The sequence below is a fragment of the Vombatus ursinus genome, unplaced genomic scaffold, assembly GCF_900497805.2.
Source record: "Vombatus ursinus unplaced genomic scaffold, bare-nosed wombat genome assembly UNPS02014833.1, whole genome shotgun sequence".
Taxonomy (NCBI): Eukaryota; Metazoa; Chordata; class Mammalia; order Diprotodontia; family Vombatidae; genus Vombatus; species Vombatus ursinus.
The window spans coordinates 9,544,926-9,559,472 of NW_020954611.1; the positions used below are offsets into that span (position 1 = coordinate 9,544,926).

A 14,547-nucleotide genomic window follows, 5' to 3' on the forward strand; every position below is an offset into this window, starting at 1 on the left:
TTATTTATTTATTTTGTTTTCAACATTTACTTTCACAAGATTTTGAGTTCCAAATTTTCACCCCATCTCGCCCCTCCCCCCACCCCAAGATGGCATGCATTCTGAATACCCCTCCCCTAGTCTGCTTTCCCTTCTATCTCTCCCCCCCTTCTCTTATCCCCTTCCCCTTCAATTTTCCTATAGGGCAGGATGGATTTCTATACCCCATTTTCCTGTATTTCTTGTTTCCCAGATGCATGTGAAAACATTTTTTTTAAACATGTGTTTTTAAAATTTTGGGTTCCAAATTTTCTCCCTTCCTCCCTCTCCACCCACCCTTATTGATAAGGCAAGCAATTAAATATAGATTATATATGTGCAGTTATGCAAAACACTTCTATAGTAGACATGCTGTGAAAAACTAACTCTATTTCCCTTAATCCTATCCTGCCCACCCATTAATTCTATTCTTTCTTTTGACCCTGTCCCTCCTCAGAAGTATTTGCTTCTGATTACTCCCTTTCCCAATCTGCCCTCCTCTCTATCATTCCCTTACTCTCTTGTCCCCTTTCCCCCTATTTTCCTGTGGGGTAAGACAGATTTCCACACCCAATTGAGTGTGTATGTTATTCCCTCCTTAAGTCAAATCCTATGAGAATAAGATTCACTCATTCCCTCTCACCTTCCCCTGTTTCCCCTCCACTGTAAGAGCCTTTTCTTTTCTGTTTTTTTTTTGTGGGATAATTTAACCCCGTTCTACCTCTCCCTTTCTCCTTCTCTTAGTATATTCCTCTCTCACTCCTTAATTTTATTCTCCAGATATGACCCCTTCATTTTCAACTCACCCTGTGCCCTCTATCCACCTATCTATATATACATACATATAATTTTTTCCCCTCCAACTACCCTAATACTGGCAAAGGTCTCATGAGTTACAAATATCATCTTTCCATGCAGGAATGTAAACAGTTCAACCTTAATAAGTCTCTTATGATTTTCTCTTTCCTGTTTACCTCTTCATGTTCCACTTGAGTCTTGTATTTGAAAATCAGATTTTCTATTCAGCTCTGGTCTTTTTATCAAGGATGCTTGAAAGTCCTCTATTTCACTGAATGACCATTTTTTCCCCTGCAGGATTATACTCAGTTTTGCTGGGTAGGTGATTCTTGGTTGTAATCCTATCTCCTTTGCCATCCAGAATATTATATTCCATGCCCTGCGGTCCCTTAATGTAGAAATAGCTAAATCTTGTGTTATCCTGATTGTGTTTCCACAATACTTGAATTGTTTCTTTTTGGTTGCTTGTAATATTTTCTCCTTGACCTGGGAACTCTGGAATTTGGCTACAATATTCCTAGGAGTTTTCCTTTGGGGATCTCTTTCAGGAGGCACCAGAGTCCACTAAGAGAAAAACCTCAAGAGTTCTCTTTTTCTGGAGTTACAATTCAGACTGCAGTGCCTCATAGTTGTAATAATGCAATACTAGATCAGAGACTTGGTAATGAAGCTGTTTCTGTTGTCCTGCATTATTCCTGTCATAGTGACTTGCCTAGGAGCAGGGTCTCATATATGTTTCACTTTCGTGAAAATCGCCTTCATGAATTCCAGGTTCAGATTGTGTGAGCACAAATTTTGATATTGGAATTCCTTAAATAGATGTCTTTTCCTCCCATTTGTTTAAGATTTAAGAAAGTACCTCACCTGCTCTTCAGTTAACTCTCTTAAGCATGTTGGTAAAACTAAACGTAACTAACAGCTGTTAGCATAGGCTGACAGCACTAAAATCACCCTCAAATCAACTTAAGACAAATTGGGGAGAGAGAATGTTGAAGAATTAGTTACTATGATAACTGAGATAAATATTATTAGCAATGCAGTTATTAACAAAGAGAAGAGGTAGCTTCCTATTTTAACTGCTTATTCTTGCTAACTAGGTGCTAAGCTCTCAGTAAGGTATATCCTTTCATTGCTGAAGGATTATGTGTTAAATTTTTGTAACCTCTAAATTTTAGTGCCACAGGACTAAGCACTGGTGATTCTACTCTAGTTACAACTCTGCAGATCACTCAAAGCTATCAACAGTTTCTTCTAGTCACTAGCCTGTCCAAAGATTGACCTGTGTTTTTATCAGTTCTCAGCCATACACCCCTTCAGATCTCAAGTCAGGATGGTAGGAGAAGGGAAGAATTCATATTTATAAACCCAAACACACAAGCATGATGTAGATATATGTATACCTCACTTAACACTGTTAAGTTGTTTCATACACACACACACACAAATACTGCATTGTAGGCACATAGTTTCAGGAAGAAATTACATTAATATAAATATTTTATGTCCACACACAACATAATATTTAAGATCAAGGGGAGTTACCACCCCCAGAAGTGCTGGCTTATATTATTACAGACCATCTGATTTGGTTTGTCAGTTGAAGACAGTTATAAAAGGGTTTCCAAATATTATGAAAGAATCATAGACTCTGAGTTGGGAGAATCTTGTGTAGCATACTCCAACCTGTGTATGCCCAAGAATCTTTCTACAACATCCTCAACAGGTGGTTATTCCATCTTCACTTGAAAACCTCTGTTAAGGTCTCACTCTCACAATGTATCATATTCCTCTTTTGGATAGCTCCGTTACTAAGTTTTTTCCTAAAGCCTGACAAAAAATGCCTCTTCAGAAATTCTGTTCTTGGTTCCTGATTCTGCACTCTGTAGAGAAACAGAGTAAGCCTAATCCTCTTCCAAGTGACAGTTCTTCAAATACTTGAAAACAGCTATCATGTTTCCACTAAGTGTTGTCATCTTCATGCTAAATATCCCTAATTGCTTCAGCCAGTCCTCATGTGGCAGAATATCAAGGCCCTGCACCATCCTGTTTGCTCTTCTTTGGCTACCTTCCAGCTTGTTAATGACCTTTCTAAATTTGGTTGCCAGAACTGAACACAGTAATTCAGATGTGGTCTGACCAGATTAGAGTACACTATGACTGTCATCTCCCATGTTCTGGATACCATGCATCTAAATGCAGCATAATACTGCATTAGCAGTTTTTGGTTGTCGTATCACACTGTTGATTCATATTAAGCTTGTGTTTCACTAAAACCCAGATTTTTTTTTCAGATAAATTGTTCTTTAGCTATACCTCTGCATATCCGGTACTTATATAGTTGATTTTTTTAACCCGAGGGTAAGACCTTATATTTATCTCTATTAAATTTCATCTTATTAGATTCAAACCATCATTCTAGTCCTTTATACCCTTTTGGTACTGACTGCCATTCACCCTATTTACATGCCCTCCATTTTGTATCGTAACCTTGGTGCCACGTTTACTTCATCTGAGTCACTAGTTAAGAAAAAAAAGATTAAACAGTTTAGGACTAAGGACATTTGACATATAGACATTTGGTAATGTCTTTCATGATGATACATAATGTCCATGCTGTATGGCCAATATGGAGAGATGTGGACTATATGATAGTAAAGTATTCTTTACTGGTTAAATGACTAAGCCCAGAAAATATTAAGTAATGGCTTGCTGTCAATTTGGAGGGAGGTCTCCAGTGTGGTACTTGAGTCATTTAGTAATCTGTCCTTAGTCCTAACTAAACTGTTTTTTCAGGTCTAGACAGGGAGACATAGTTTTACTTGAAGGTGGTATGGGGTGTTTAGGTATTTGCCTTTGAAGCACCTTAGGAGCAATTTACCCGAGGGTTTTGAAACCACAGGAAAGATGATCTTTTTCGCTTTTGACATCTGCAGAAGCCAACCCCAAAGCCTCAGGTCAATTTGATATTTGAAAAAATGAATTTAGGGGACTGGGGTTGGCCCCCAGGTTACTTTTCACATTTGCTAAAGGAAATCTGGTGTTCCCCAGTTGCTTTTCCCTTGAGGCTAGCTTAACTGTATTTATTTTTTGCATTGGGTTAGTGCCTCTGATGTGCTTCAAAAGACCTAAAACAAAGAAAGTTTAACCAACTTGAAGTGAAAAATGATCGACTTTTACTAATGCAAAAAGTAATTTTAAAGGCTCCAATCCCCACAAAGTCATTTTGCCAAATGCTAAAAGTGCACTTAGGGCCCAGGGTGGCCTCAAAACTCATGTTTCCTAAATATAGACTGGCAGCCATACAACAGAGAGGAAGCTGTTAGCCAGGTGAACATGTTGACATCATAGCCCAGAAAGGTAAGACATTGATTCCTCATTGATTCAGCTCTTTTGAAAATGCAAATGGGACCACCCATGCAACCATTTCTTTCTTCAAGCTGATCCTTTTGTTAGCAGCAAGCATCACAGCAAGCATCAAGAAATTGAAACATACAATTAACTTGAAAATATTGGCATAAATCCAATTTATATCAAATTAGATATCCAGTGTGTTTTGGAATCCTTTAAGAGAAAAGTTGGGCTACTAAATTCTGATGTTATTCATGATTTTAAATAATTGAGATGTGTTATTTTACTTGGCTATTAAAAATAAGCCATTTCTAATACTGATTTTTTTGTATTATGAAAGAATTATCAGTTTTTAAGTAATTTTAGTTGCTCTTAGGTCATATTAAATACATTCAAACTGGGTGGGATAGAATTTTGTTTTGGTTAGGGTATGCTCTTCATCTTTAAATTTCATTTTCTAATGAATTCACCTGTATAAACTGATATATGCTATTTTTTTAAACAAAAGTATGAAAAAGATGTTTATAAATGATAGTTAATGCCTTATTCATTGCCATGTTGAAGCAATTTAGAGGGTTGAATGTTTTTTACTTATTTTAGATATAGTAAGACCTACTTTGATGCCTCATCATGGGATACAAGTGATTTTGGGTTCTCAAAGATTACCCTCAATAGACTGCAAGGTCTCCCAGATTCTACCATGTTAGAACATATCTCAGTAGAGTCCTAGTAACACTGCTTTCTGAGGGCCAGCCCAGATCATTACTAGTAGGCTGGACACTATTAACCAGCAATCAGCAACTATTTATTAGGTACCTACTATGTGCCAGGCCCTATGCTAACCGCTGGAGATTACAAATAGAAAAAAGATATTCCTTACCCTCAAGGAGCTTACATTCTACTAGGCAGGGGGATATACTGTGGTCACAGATAAGTAAATAAGTAAATATATACAAAATAAATACACAGTTGTGAAGGACACTAATAAGTGGGGGGAATTAGGAAAGGTCTCTTGAAGGAGGTGGCCTTGAGGGGCAGTAGTGGTTCCAAGAGATGGACATGAAAAATGAGAGCCTTCCAAGCATGTGGAACAGCTTCTGCAACTACACAGAGGCAGGAGCTGGAACATCATGTATGAAGAATAGCAAGAAATCCAGTTTGGCCAAAGTATAGAATTTGTGAGTCGGAGTAATGAGTAATCAACTGGTAAAGGGAAGCAGAAACAGATTATGAAGGGCTTTAAATACTTAGCAGAGGAATTTATATTTCTCCTAAATGCAGTGAGGAGACATTGAAACTTCTTGGGCAGAGGAGTGACCTAATCAGACCTGTAAGTTAGGAATAAGCCATAAAACAATGAAAAACATACAATAAAGCTTTCATTCTTATTTAACCTCCTTTTGATTCTGTGGTGGTGATAGCAGAGTGGTAGACAAATGAACAGAGTGTGCTAACAATCTCACAATTTTTAGACCATCCATATATATTAGCTCTTGATATTCTTAATCTGAAACCCTTGTTTAGTGGCTACATGAGAATATTGTGAAAGAATTGTATCACATCAATCTTGACATTCTATAGAGATGAAACCATAAAAAAATCAAAAGAAAGTTGCAGCTAAATGTCTTATAGATTATTCTTGGAGTTGGCAGAGTTGGTTTTATTATAGGCCCAAAGGGAACAAGAAATATAATTTTATGGAATTCTTGGCCATGTTGCAGTGCTTATGATAATCATTTTTGAAGACTCTCAAAAATGCAGAAGCTTCACTGCTATACATTATGAATTCTTTTTTTCAAGAAGAAAGTCAGAAAGTGTCAAATACCAAATGACACAATAAACATTAAACTGATTATATTCTAACAGGCATTGATGTTGGAGATATTTCAAGATCACTTATCTTTGTACAGTCAGATCATTGACTTATTAGAACAAAATCAAATCAATCTCAAATTTGAACAAAGAATAAAAATGGGAAAATACAGAGTGGAATTGAAGCAGTTCTAGCCTGAACTGTTTAAATAAGCTGTTGATGCTTAAAAAGGGGGGGTGGTGTATAAAACAATAGTTATCAACATTTTCTAAGGAAGCTTAACCAGTATGAATCAGTTCCCACAGTGAGCAGACCAAAAAAATCCTAGATACTGCCTCAGTCAACAAACATGTTCTCTTTGCCAAGCAGACAGATATGGCAACGAAGGGACACAGTTTGAAAATAGAGGCTTAATTATAAAATCTTATGGAGAATTATGGTAGAAGATTATAAGCAATATCACCTCATTAAACTGTGAAAAGCAGTGGAAGGAAAAACAAATTTTTAGAAAACTTGACATGAGACCTAATTAAGCCTCAGCATCCCCAAAACATTTAAGGATGGAACTGGATGGAGGACAATAAACAGGTAAAAATGCAAAAGATATGTCAAGATGTTCATGACAGATTCGGTTTTTTTTTTACATCAATGATAATAGAGCCACTACATTTAGATTTTATCATTATAGTCTCTAATGTGCTGTGGAAAGAAGTAGAAATTGCACTAAAAAAACAGGTGGAAAGAGGAGCTGAGTAAACCAAGTACATACAGAGGAATTGCTAGAGGTGACAAAATTTCGAGTGTATCAAGGGATCAATTTTCAAGCTGTCTGGAAAATAGAGATCACCAAGTGGCTGGAAAAACAATCACAGACATTTTTACTGAAAACAATAATAAAACATCAGTAAATACTGAGACATGTGATTACTTTCTCATTTCTATAAAGTCTTTGTTAGAATAAAATATACATGTCAATGACATTGTTAATGAAGGTATTACCATCACCAAAATACTCCTGGAACATTGCAGGTAGGAATTGAGCTACTATCATACCTTACCAGTCTTATCCCCTCCATATACCGTGTACTTCAGCCAAACTGGATTACTCATCATCCTCTGTATATGCCACTGTATTTCTGTTGTTCTTTGTGACCAGAGTCTCCTCCTTTACCACTAGCTCCATCTGGTAAATTCCTAACTGTCTTTGAAAAGCCAGTCCAAATGATACTTTATCCATCAAACCTTCTCTGCTCTCCAAATTACCAAAAAATGTTGCTCATTAGGATACCAGTATTTTCCTGGTGGTGCTATATGAGTGTGAATCATGAAATATACTATCATAAGGATTACTATTAGAAGCTATACCCAAAGGACAATAAAAGCATGACAGGAGCAAGCAGGCTACTGTCTATTAGAAGGTACTATTAAAGATATATCTGATGTGGAAAGGAGGTGGGCTGGTCATGTAGCAAGAATATGCAACAGCATACAATTTAAGTGGAAGATTGGGAGGATGAGAGGAAGGACTCTAATGTATTGTGAGTAGATCATTCATGGAGATTTATGGCAAAATATGGGTAAGAATTTCAAGGGATAGAGTGGTTGCAATCTGTATCAGTAGAATACCCACTCCAATGAAATCATAGTTGGATAAAAAGCCTTTTTTTATCTTCAAAATTCATTGGATTTTCATAAAATATCTGTGAATATACAAATATATAAAATTATTAATGTAGATACTAAAACAGATGAGACTCCTGAGATTACAAGTGATTTGCAAGTGAGTGCCTGTCTATATATGAAAAATTTAAAATAAGCCAATTCCTTATCATAGAGAAGGGTCTTAGTTTATATCTAAAGCTAGTATAGATTCTTATTCATTAAGTAATATCCTGCCTGCTTCATCCTGGGGTAAGGGGAGTGTATATAGATCATCAGAAAGCCCTTTAAAAAAGATGTCCTTCAGGCTTCTGTATACAAAAAGGTACATTGTCGTGAAAGATAGCAGTGTAGTCACTGATAGAGGGAAGGGAAGGGAACAAGCATTTATTAAGCGTCTACTCTCTCTGCCAAGCACTATGCTTAGTACTTGATAAATATTATCTCATTTGATCCTCACAACAACTCTGAAGGGCTGGTGCTATTATTATCCCCATTTTACAGTTGAGGAAGCTGAGGCAGCCAGAGGTTAAAGTCACATGTCCAGGATCACATCTTTTAGTAAGAGTCTGAAGGCTAAATTTGAACTTGTCTTGACTTCAGATCTAGAATTCTATTCACTGTGTCACCTATCTTCCCCCTAGATTCCTCCCCACTACCTCTAAATGCCTCCCTCTGGCTTCCACATAAATGTACAGGATAATGATGCTGAAGAGATTTAATATACCTTGTAGGAAACCTTCTAAATTGTGGCTTTTAGTTATGCCTACATAAGGAAGTTTTCTGGAGAATAAGAGAGGAAAAAAGAAAGAAGAGAGAGGACAAAGAAGCAGTGTCAAACTACAATAGTTAAGCAGTTGGTTAAGCTCAATTAACTCATCTTATTACTATACACCCCTTTTCTTCACCATAGGATTATAGAATTAGAAACTGGAAGGGACCTAGAGGTTAGCAGATCAAACCTCATTTTATCAATGAGTAAACTGAGGTTCAGAACTTAAATAGTTTGCCAAGGATCACACAGCTCATAAATTATTGAGCGATAGGATTCTAACTCAGATTTTCTTTGTCCCTAATCCAGTACTTTATCCGCCACTCTATGCTGATGGTCACATTGTTGGGTTTGTTTTGTTTTTTACCCAGTTTAGTTAACACACCTCTGTTTCTGCTGTCAGTTCTGTAGTGCCTTTGCATTTGTGTTTTACTCCTTTGCAGACATTATAAAATGGATTTTAATCCTATTACTTCATAGGATTTTTGGTTCATAGATTTTGAACTGGAAGATACCTTATAGGTCATTTATTCTCATTATACAGAAAGTCTGTATCATAAATATCAAATTGGATAGATGACTGTAACTGATGAAATACTGTAATATTATAAGGATTACTATAAGAAATTATGCCCAAAGGACATTTAAAAAAATTGTAAAATGTTTCCTGTACTTTCTCAAGGAAGAACTTGTTATTTGTAGCTTCTTTGGATGTCTTTAATCACACCAGAGGTTTTATCCCCTAAATCAGTGGGTCAGCTCACATATCCTGTAAGTAAATGCAAATGTTTCCTTTCTTCATTTGAAAACAAAACTGACAGGCCCCTTACTTATAAAGTAAGTTAAAACAAAAAGAAAGAATAATATGAAACTAAAGGAAGGTAGCAAGTAAAGCATTTAGCTTACTGAAACAATTCAGATGAGGATAGGAAGTTGGTTTTAAATGGCTTAAAGGGGATTAGGGCTTTAAAGTTGGATAAAGAGTTCTGTGCTTTAGTTAGACACTGCATTGGCTTTTAAAAGGTTACTTTCATATTTGACAACAGTCCTAACTGTTTATAGTTTATAAAGCAAATAATCAATTTAAAAATACTATAGAAAACAAGTTTTTTTTTAATTAAAGTTTTGTTTATATAGAATTATCTGTCAGAGTTAACAGGCAAAATCTTGAAATCTTCAGTTTCATAATATTACTGAGGATCTATCACCATGGAGAATCCAGCAGGGGTTGTTTAATGCACTTAATTGAGATTATCTGAGCTTCTGGTTTAAATTACTTTGGAGAAAATCTAGGTGCAAACTGTTTCTTTGAAAGATAAATATACTTACCTTCTAGAAATAAAGTTCAATTAAAATATTTTAAATTTCTTAGTTAATTAGCTATAGCTAGCACACTAGGGCCTTTATAAATTATATTTTGTTAAAGATGGAAAAATATTACAAAAGTGAAATTGTTTTATGTTTGTAATGTATATTAATGTAAACTATTATTACTTTATTTACTTTAAAATGAGTTTTAGCTAAAAAAAATTCCTGTGACTTATAAGAGAAAAATAACATGTCAGTTTTAAATATTTTTAAAAGTAGAATGATTCATGTTACTATTTGTGGTAGAGATTGTGAATGAAATGTTTGAAATTTGTCCCATTAATTTTCAGTAAAATTAAGCCTATAGTACAATGGATTGAGGATAATGTATTTACTATGTATATTCTGCTGTTGGGAAATAGATAAAAGTCTGGTTTTTTTATTTGCTTGTTTTTTAATTCCCCACATCAGCTTCTTGACCTCTTTATGGTTTGGGACTGGTCTACTTACCTAGCTGACTATGGACAACCAGCTTCTAAATACCTTCGAGTAAATCCAAATACAGCCCTTACTCTTTTGGAGAAGTGAGTATGTATGCTGAAAATTTTTTGTTGAATATTTTAACATTTTAGATTTTGGTGACAAAGCTAAGAACTGATTGATTTATACCAATGAAAAGGATATGTCTAAACTAAGCTAAAAAATGTAATCCCTATCAAGGAACAAAAAGCAAATCTCCCTTTCACCAGTGCTGTTGTGGTTATTTAAATATTTCTACTTGTTTTGAGATCAACAGCAAATTAGCTCATCTTGTAATCTGATCAGCATTACGTTTAACAAGATGTTAGTCTTCACTAGAAACTGGCATAGGAAACTGGTACAAGAATTAAAGATATTTGCAGAAAGGTTTTAAAACAGAATAAGGTAGAGATATTTGCCAGACATGACCCAGAAATTAGAATATTTTACTTCAGTGCTGTCAAATTCTATTGTGCCTTTTTTTTTTTAAACTTAATTTCTTTGTAGGTCTAAAAATCAATGGTTTGAAATAAGAATTTGTATTGGATGGTAAGAAATGAGAATATCTACATAGCACTTTTTTTCAACTAAAAAAAAAATACCAGTTTTAGTCACCATTTTCTCTCTAAAATAAGATGAACTTGTCTTTTTGCGTTGTCATTTCATTGTTAGGTATCACCATAAACATCATCGATTTAGAGTTAAATTTTTAAATACCCTTATGCTCTTATAATTAAATCTCCTACAGTTAATTTAATTTGTGAAAAATAAATAGGCCTATATTCAACATAAATTTTCTTCAGTAACAAATTACAGTATAAGACATACCACTAAAGCAAAAGTTTGTGGTTTTAAATTTTCTAATGTTATTTTTCCTTTCATCTTGTCTTGCTGTGAATGTGATTTGCAGAGTCCATAGAGGGTATGTATTTTAACATATTTTATGGAACTGTTTTATCATTGAATGAGTAAGCTTACATATTTTTATAATAGCTATAACATTTTAAATTATTAATGTGGATGATGAATGGTTGCTCAAAAAATTAAAAACATTTTTTCCGGGAGCATGTGTTTTCTTAAAAGAATAGTTTAAGCCTAAAACTTGGATTAATGTAAGAGAATTCAAAGCATGTTAAGTAAGATATTTAGTTTGTGACATTTTGACTCAGCACTGAGAAGTGTTTAACTTGAACTAGAATAATTTTTAATTGCCTTTTTTCATAAAAAAAATTTATATATTTTCCAGGATGAAGGATACCAACAAAAAAAACAATATATTTGCTCAGTTCAGGAAGAATGATCGAGACAAGCAGAAGCTAATAGAGACAGTTGTGAGGCAGCTTCGAAGTTTAGTCAATGGTATGTCACAGCATACATAAAAGTTATAGCACTTTTCTCCATTGGTGCCAATTAGCCAATATTTCTACTTAACAAGCACTGGTCATGTTTTGGACATTTTGTTTTGCTGATTACAGATGCACTGTAGAAAAAGGATATTGATGAAGGCTTACACAAGAAGACTGTAATAACTGTCATTTGTATGTATTTTTAAATAATTGAATACTATTTTATATATGGTAAATAGTACATTGATTACTTTTTTCATCATCAGGAAAAGTTATGACTGTAAAATATAAAATCAGGTTAGTCAAATTGTTTATGAAACAAATGAATTGTAAATATGTTTTTCAAAATATTTAACCCTTCTTGCAAGTATTTTTCTCTAGTTACATTTGAGTAACCTGTTTTTCATCAGTGCCTGGTTTCTAAATTCAGTAATAGATAATGCCTGATAGTAAAGTATTCATTGTCATTTTATGACTTTTCATTATATTTTCACCACTGTATGTTTTAAGATGGCAAAACTTTCTAATTGGGCTGTTTTTAAGGAGGATTAGAGAAATCTTTAAAGGTACCTGAAGCCAAACTTGATATTTACTCAGAGTAAGACTATACACTCTTTGTTCTACTTGGGTGATTTCATTTAATAGTATTTGAATGTGAAGATTAGTTGTTTGGACTCTCTAAAGATGCATTTTTGTTTCTGTTCCTCAGGGTTAATCTTTCTAACTATACCATTTATATAGCCAATCTCACTCTAGGTTTTTTGGTAGAATTTAAAAGAAAGGATAAGAACTAACAATTTAATCTGCAGCCTCTGCTGGTATGAATATGTTTGCACATAAAACAGTCACCACTGTGATCTCAGCAATGTATTCTCCCTATGGGAACAGAAAAATTAAAAGCCAAATGAACTATGGAAAACATAAAAAGAATGTACATTTTCCTCTCTATGTTATCCATGGTCCAAGATAAATTTTACCTTTATTTTTTGAGAATTGAGAATGTTTCTTGCATTTCTTATCATGTTATATAATCTCCTTTGCATTTTTTCTGGATTTGTGCTTATAAGACACTTATACTTTGTAAAATGTATGTGCAATCAATTTCTTGATTTTGTGATGAAATATTAAAAATGGTGAACAGGTTGTTGAAAACTTGTTGTTATTGCCATTCACTGCTTTCTGAAATATTTACATTTATGAGATGATAGCTAATGTTGAATTTAGGAAATGCCTTCTTTTTTCTTTGATATCCAAAAATAATGCTCCCTTTCCAACAATTGTGTGAGGATGAAGTTGGGATCACTATCAAAGAAATGGGCTTTTGTTCTCTTACTTATCTGCTACCCTAAAATATGCTGTGAAAAAATTTATATAATGGAGAACTCATATGCTGGGAAATCCCCCTAAACAATAGAATAGCAATCTGAGGTGGGACGTAGCAGCAAAAAGAAGATGCCAGAGAAAAAGATGCACTCAAAACACTGTTTCAAGTTCTTTTCTGGCTTCCTCTGCCCAGAAATCCAGGGCTGAAGTTGAGTACAGATAGTTCAGATGGGTAATGAAAACCCCAGATGCCTCTCTAGCCCTCAACCATCATGGCAACATAGCAAATCTGCCCCAAATTTGAGACAAAGGGACCCCTGGATTTGGTTCAGAGTTGAGGCTCAGGATTGGTATGTCACATAATGTATCCTGCCACAGTATCCTGGAACCTACTGATATTTGAAGGCATATGATCCCTGTCCTGGTGGATTGTGGGAATATCTAGGGATATTAAAGGCCCTCAGGAGTGGAAGCAGGGAATACTGGAGTCTCTATTGCTTCTTTAAGGGCAGACACGATGGACGCAAGTAGTCAAATGTAGGATAAGAAGAATTCCTCCTTGTAGAGAGCTACCAAGGGAGTTCCTTGAAGAGGACCACTTTTCTTTCTTTACTCCCTCAATGATATCTGAGACACAATGTACAGAAAAAAAGTCCTGACTATGGAGCAAACAACATCATGAGAACTACCAGGAGCATGCTCTCTGGGGGCAGGAGTTCCTACCTCCAAAGGGGGGCCAGGAGTACCCCAATCACCTGTCTTTCTAAAAAGAAAAGGAACAAAAAGAGAAAATGCCTGATCCCCGTTGCAGGACACTTGAGATTTTTGAGCAGTATCTTAGGAGTACAACCTTACTTCATACTCCCCAAGTGTCAGGGTAGGACCAGAGCTAGCTGTCTTTGCCTGGGACTGGGACGGGTTTGTCTGAAGTTGTATGATAACAGGAAGCTCTAAGTGATCTGGGAAACCAGAGATTATGTTCTTAGGGGAGAGCCTGACCTTCCCCACCCCCACCCCCACCCCCAAACCCTTTCACTCACATTGAGTGAGTGTCAGGAGGAATCCAGAGTCAGAAAAGCTCCGCCTCTGCCAGGAAAGCCAAACTGCCAATCTGCTGTTCTTATTACCTGATTGCCCAGTCAGGCCCCTATAGGGCCCCTGCTTAGGAGCTGTCACAAAAGGCTTCTATGTATTTTTTCATCAATATATACGCTTTCCACTGCCTCCAATCACTACAGTTTGCAAGCTCCATAAATATGCATAAAGACGTCATCTGTGAAGGTGGATCGAATAGTAAAAAGCCATCGAGGCAGTCGGTATGGTTAACAGATAAAGGCCAGGAGGTGTGTGTTTATTTTCGTGGACAGTTTCTTGTGTTTATGATCGTTGGCAGCCAGGTGAGTTTCTCTTCTCAGTTATCCCTTGTTGATTTGAACCAGGTGAATTTCACCTGGTGTTTTCTGGGTTTTGACTGTCGTTCTGCAGATAATGTGTGGAGGGGTGGGGTGGGGTGGGGTGGGGGGGAAAGAAGGGAGGGAAGGTGGGTAATAGCTTTTCTTCCTCCCCAGAGGAATGTCTTCGGACCTTTTCATCACTGACTTTCATTGGTAGACATTTGAGGAATTGAAGGAGGGCAAGGGTAT

General features: G+C 35.7%; 1 protein-coding gene across 4 annotated transcripts in view; it reads left to right on the forward strand.

Annotated features, from left to right (window-relative positions):
• EXOC6 (exocyst complex component 6) overlaps nucleotides 1-11,817 on the forward strand; it is a 207,342-nt gene extending 195,525 nt beyond the window's left edge. Inside the window, exons 21-24 of one of the 4 annotated variants that reach the window (XM_027839889.1) lie at nucleotides 10,188-10,300; nucleotides 11,146-11,157; nucleotides 11,482-11,594; nucleotides 11,711-11,817. In XM_027839889.1, coding sequence (XP_027695690.1) covers nucleotides 10,188-10,300; nucleotides 11,146-11,157; nucleotides 11,482-11,594; nucleotides 11,711-11,721 — 249 coding nt within the window. In that variant the 3' untranslated portion in view covers nucleotides 11,722-11,817. Of the gene's footprint in view, nucleotides 1-10,187; nucleotides 10,305-11,145; nucleotides 11,158-11,481 lie in introns of all 4 variants that reach the window. The other 3 variants (XM_027839886.1, XM_027839890.1, XM_027839891.1) reach the window with 3 other exon arrangements.
• The last annotated feature ends 2,730 nt before the right edge of the window (nucleotides 11,818-14,547 follow it).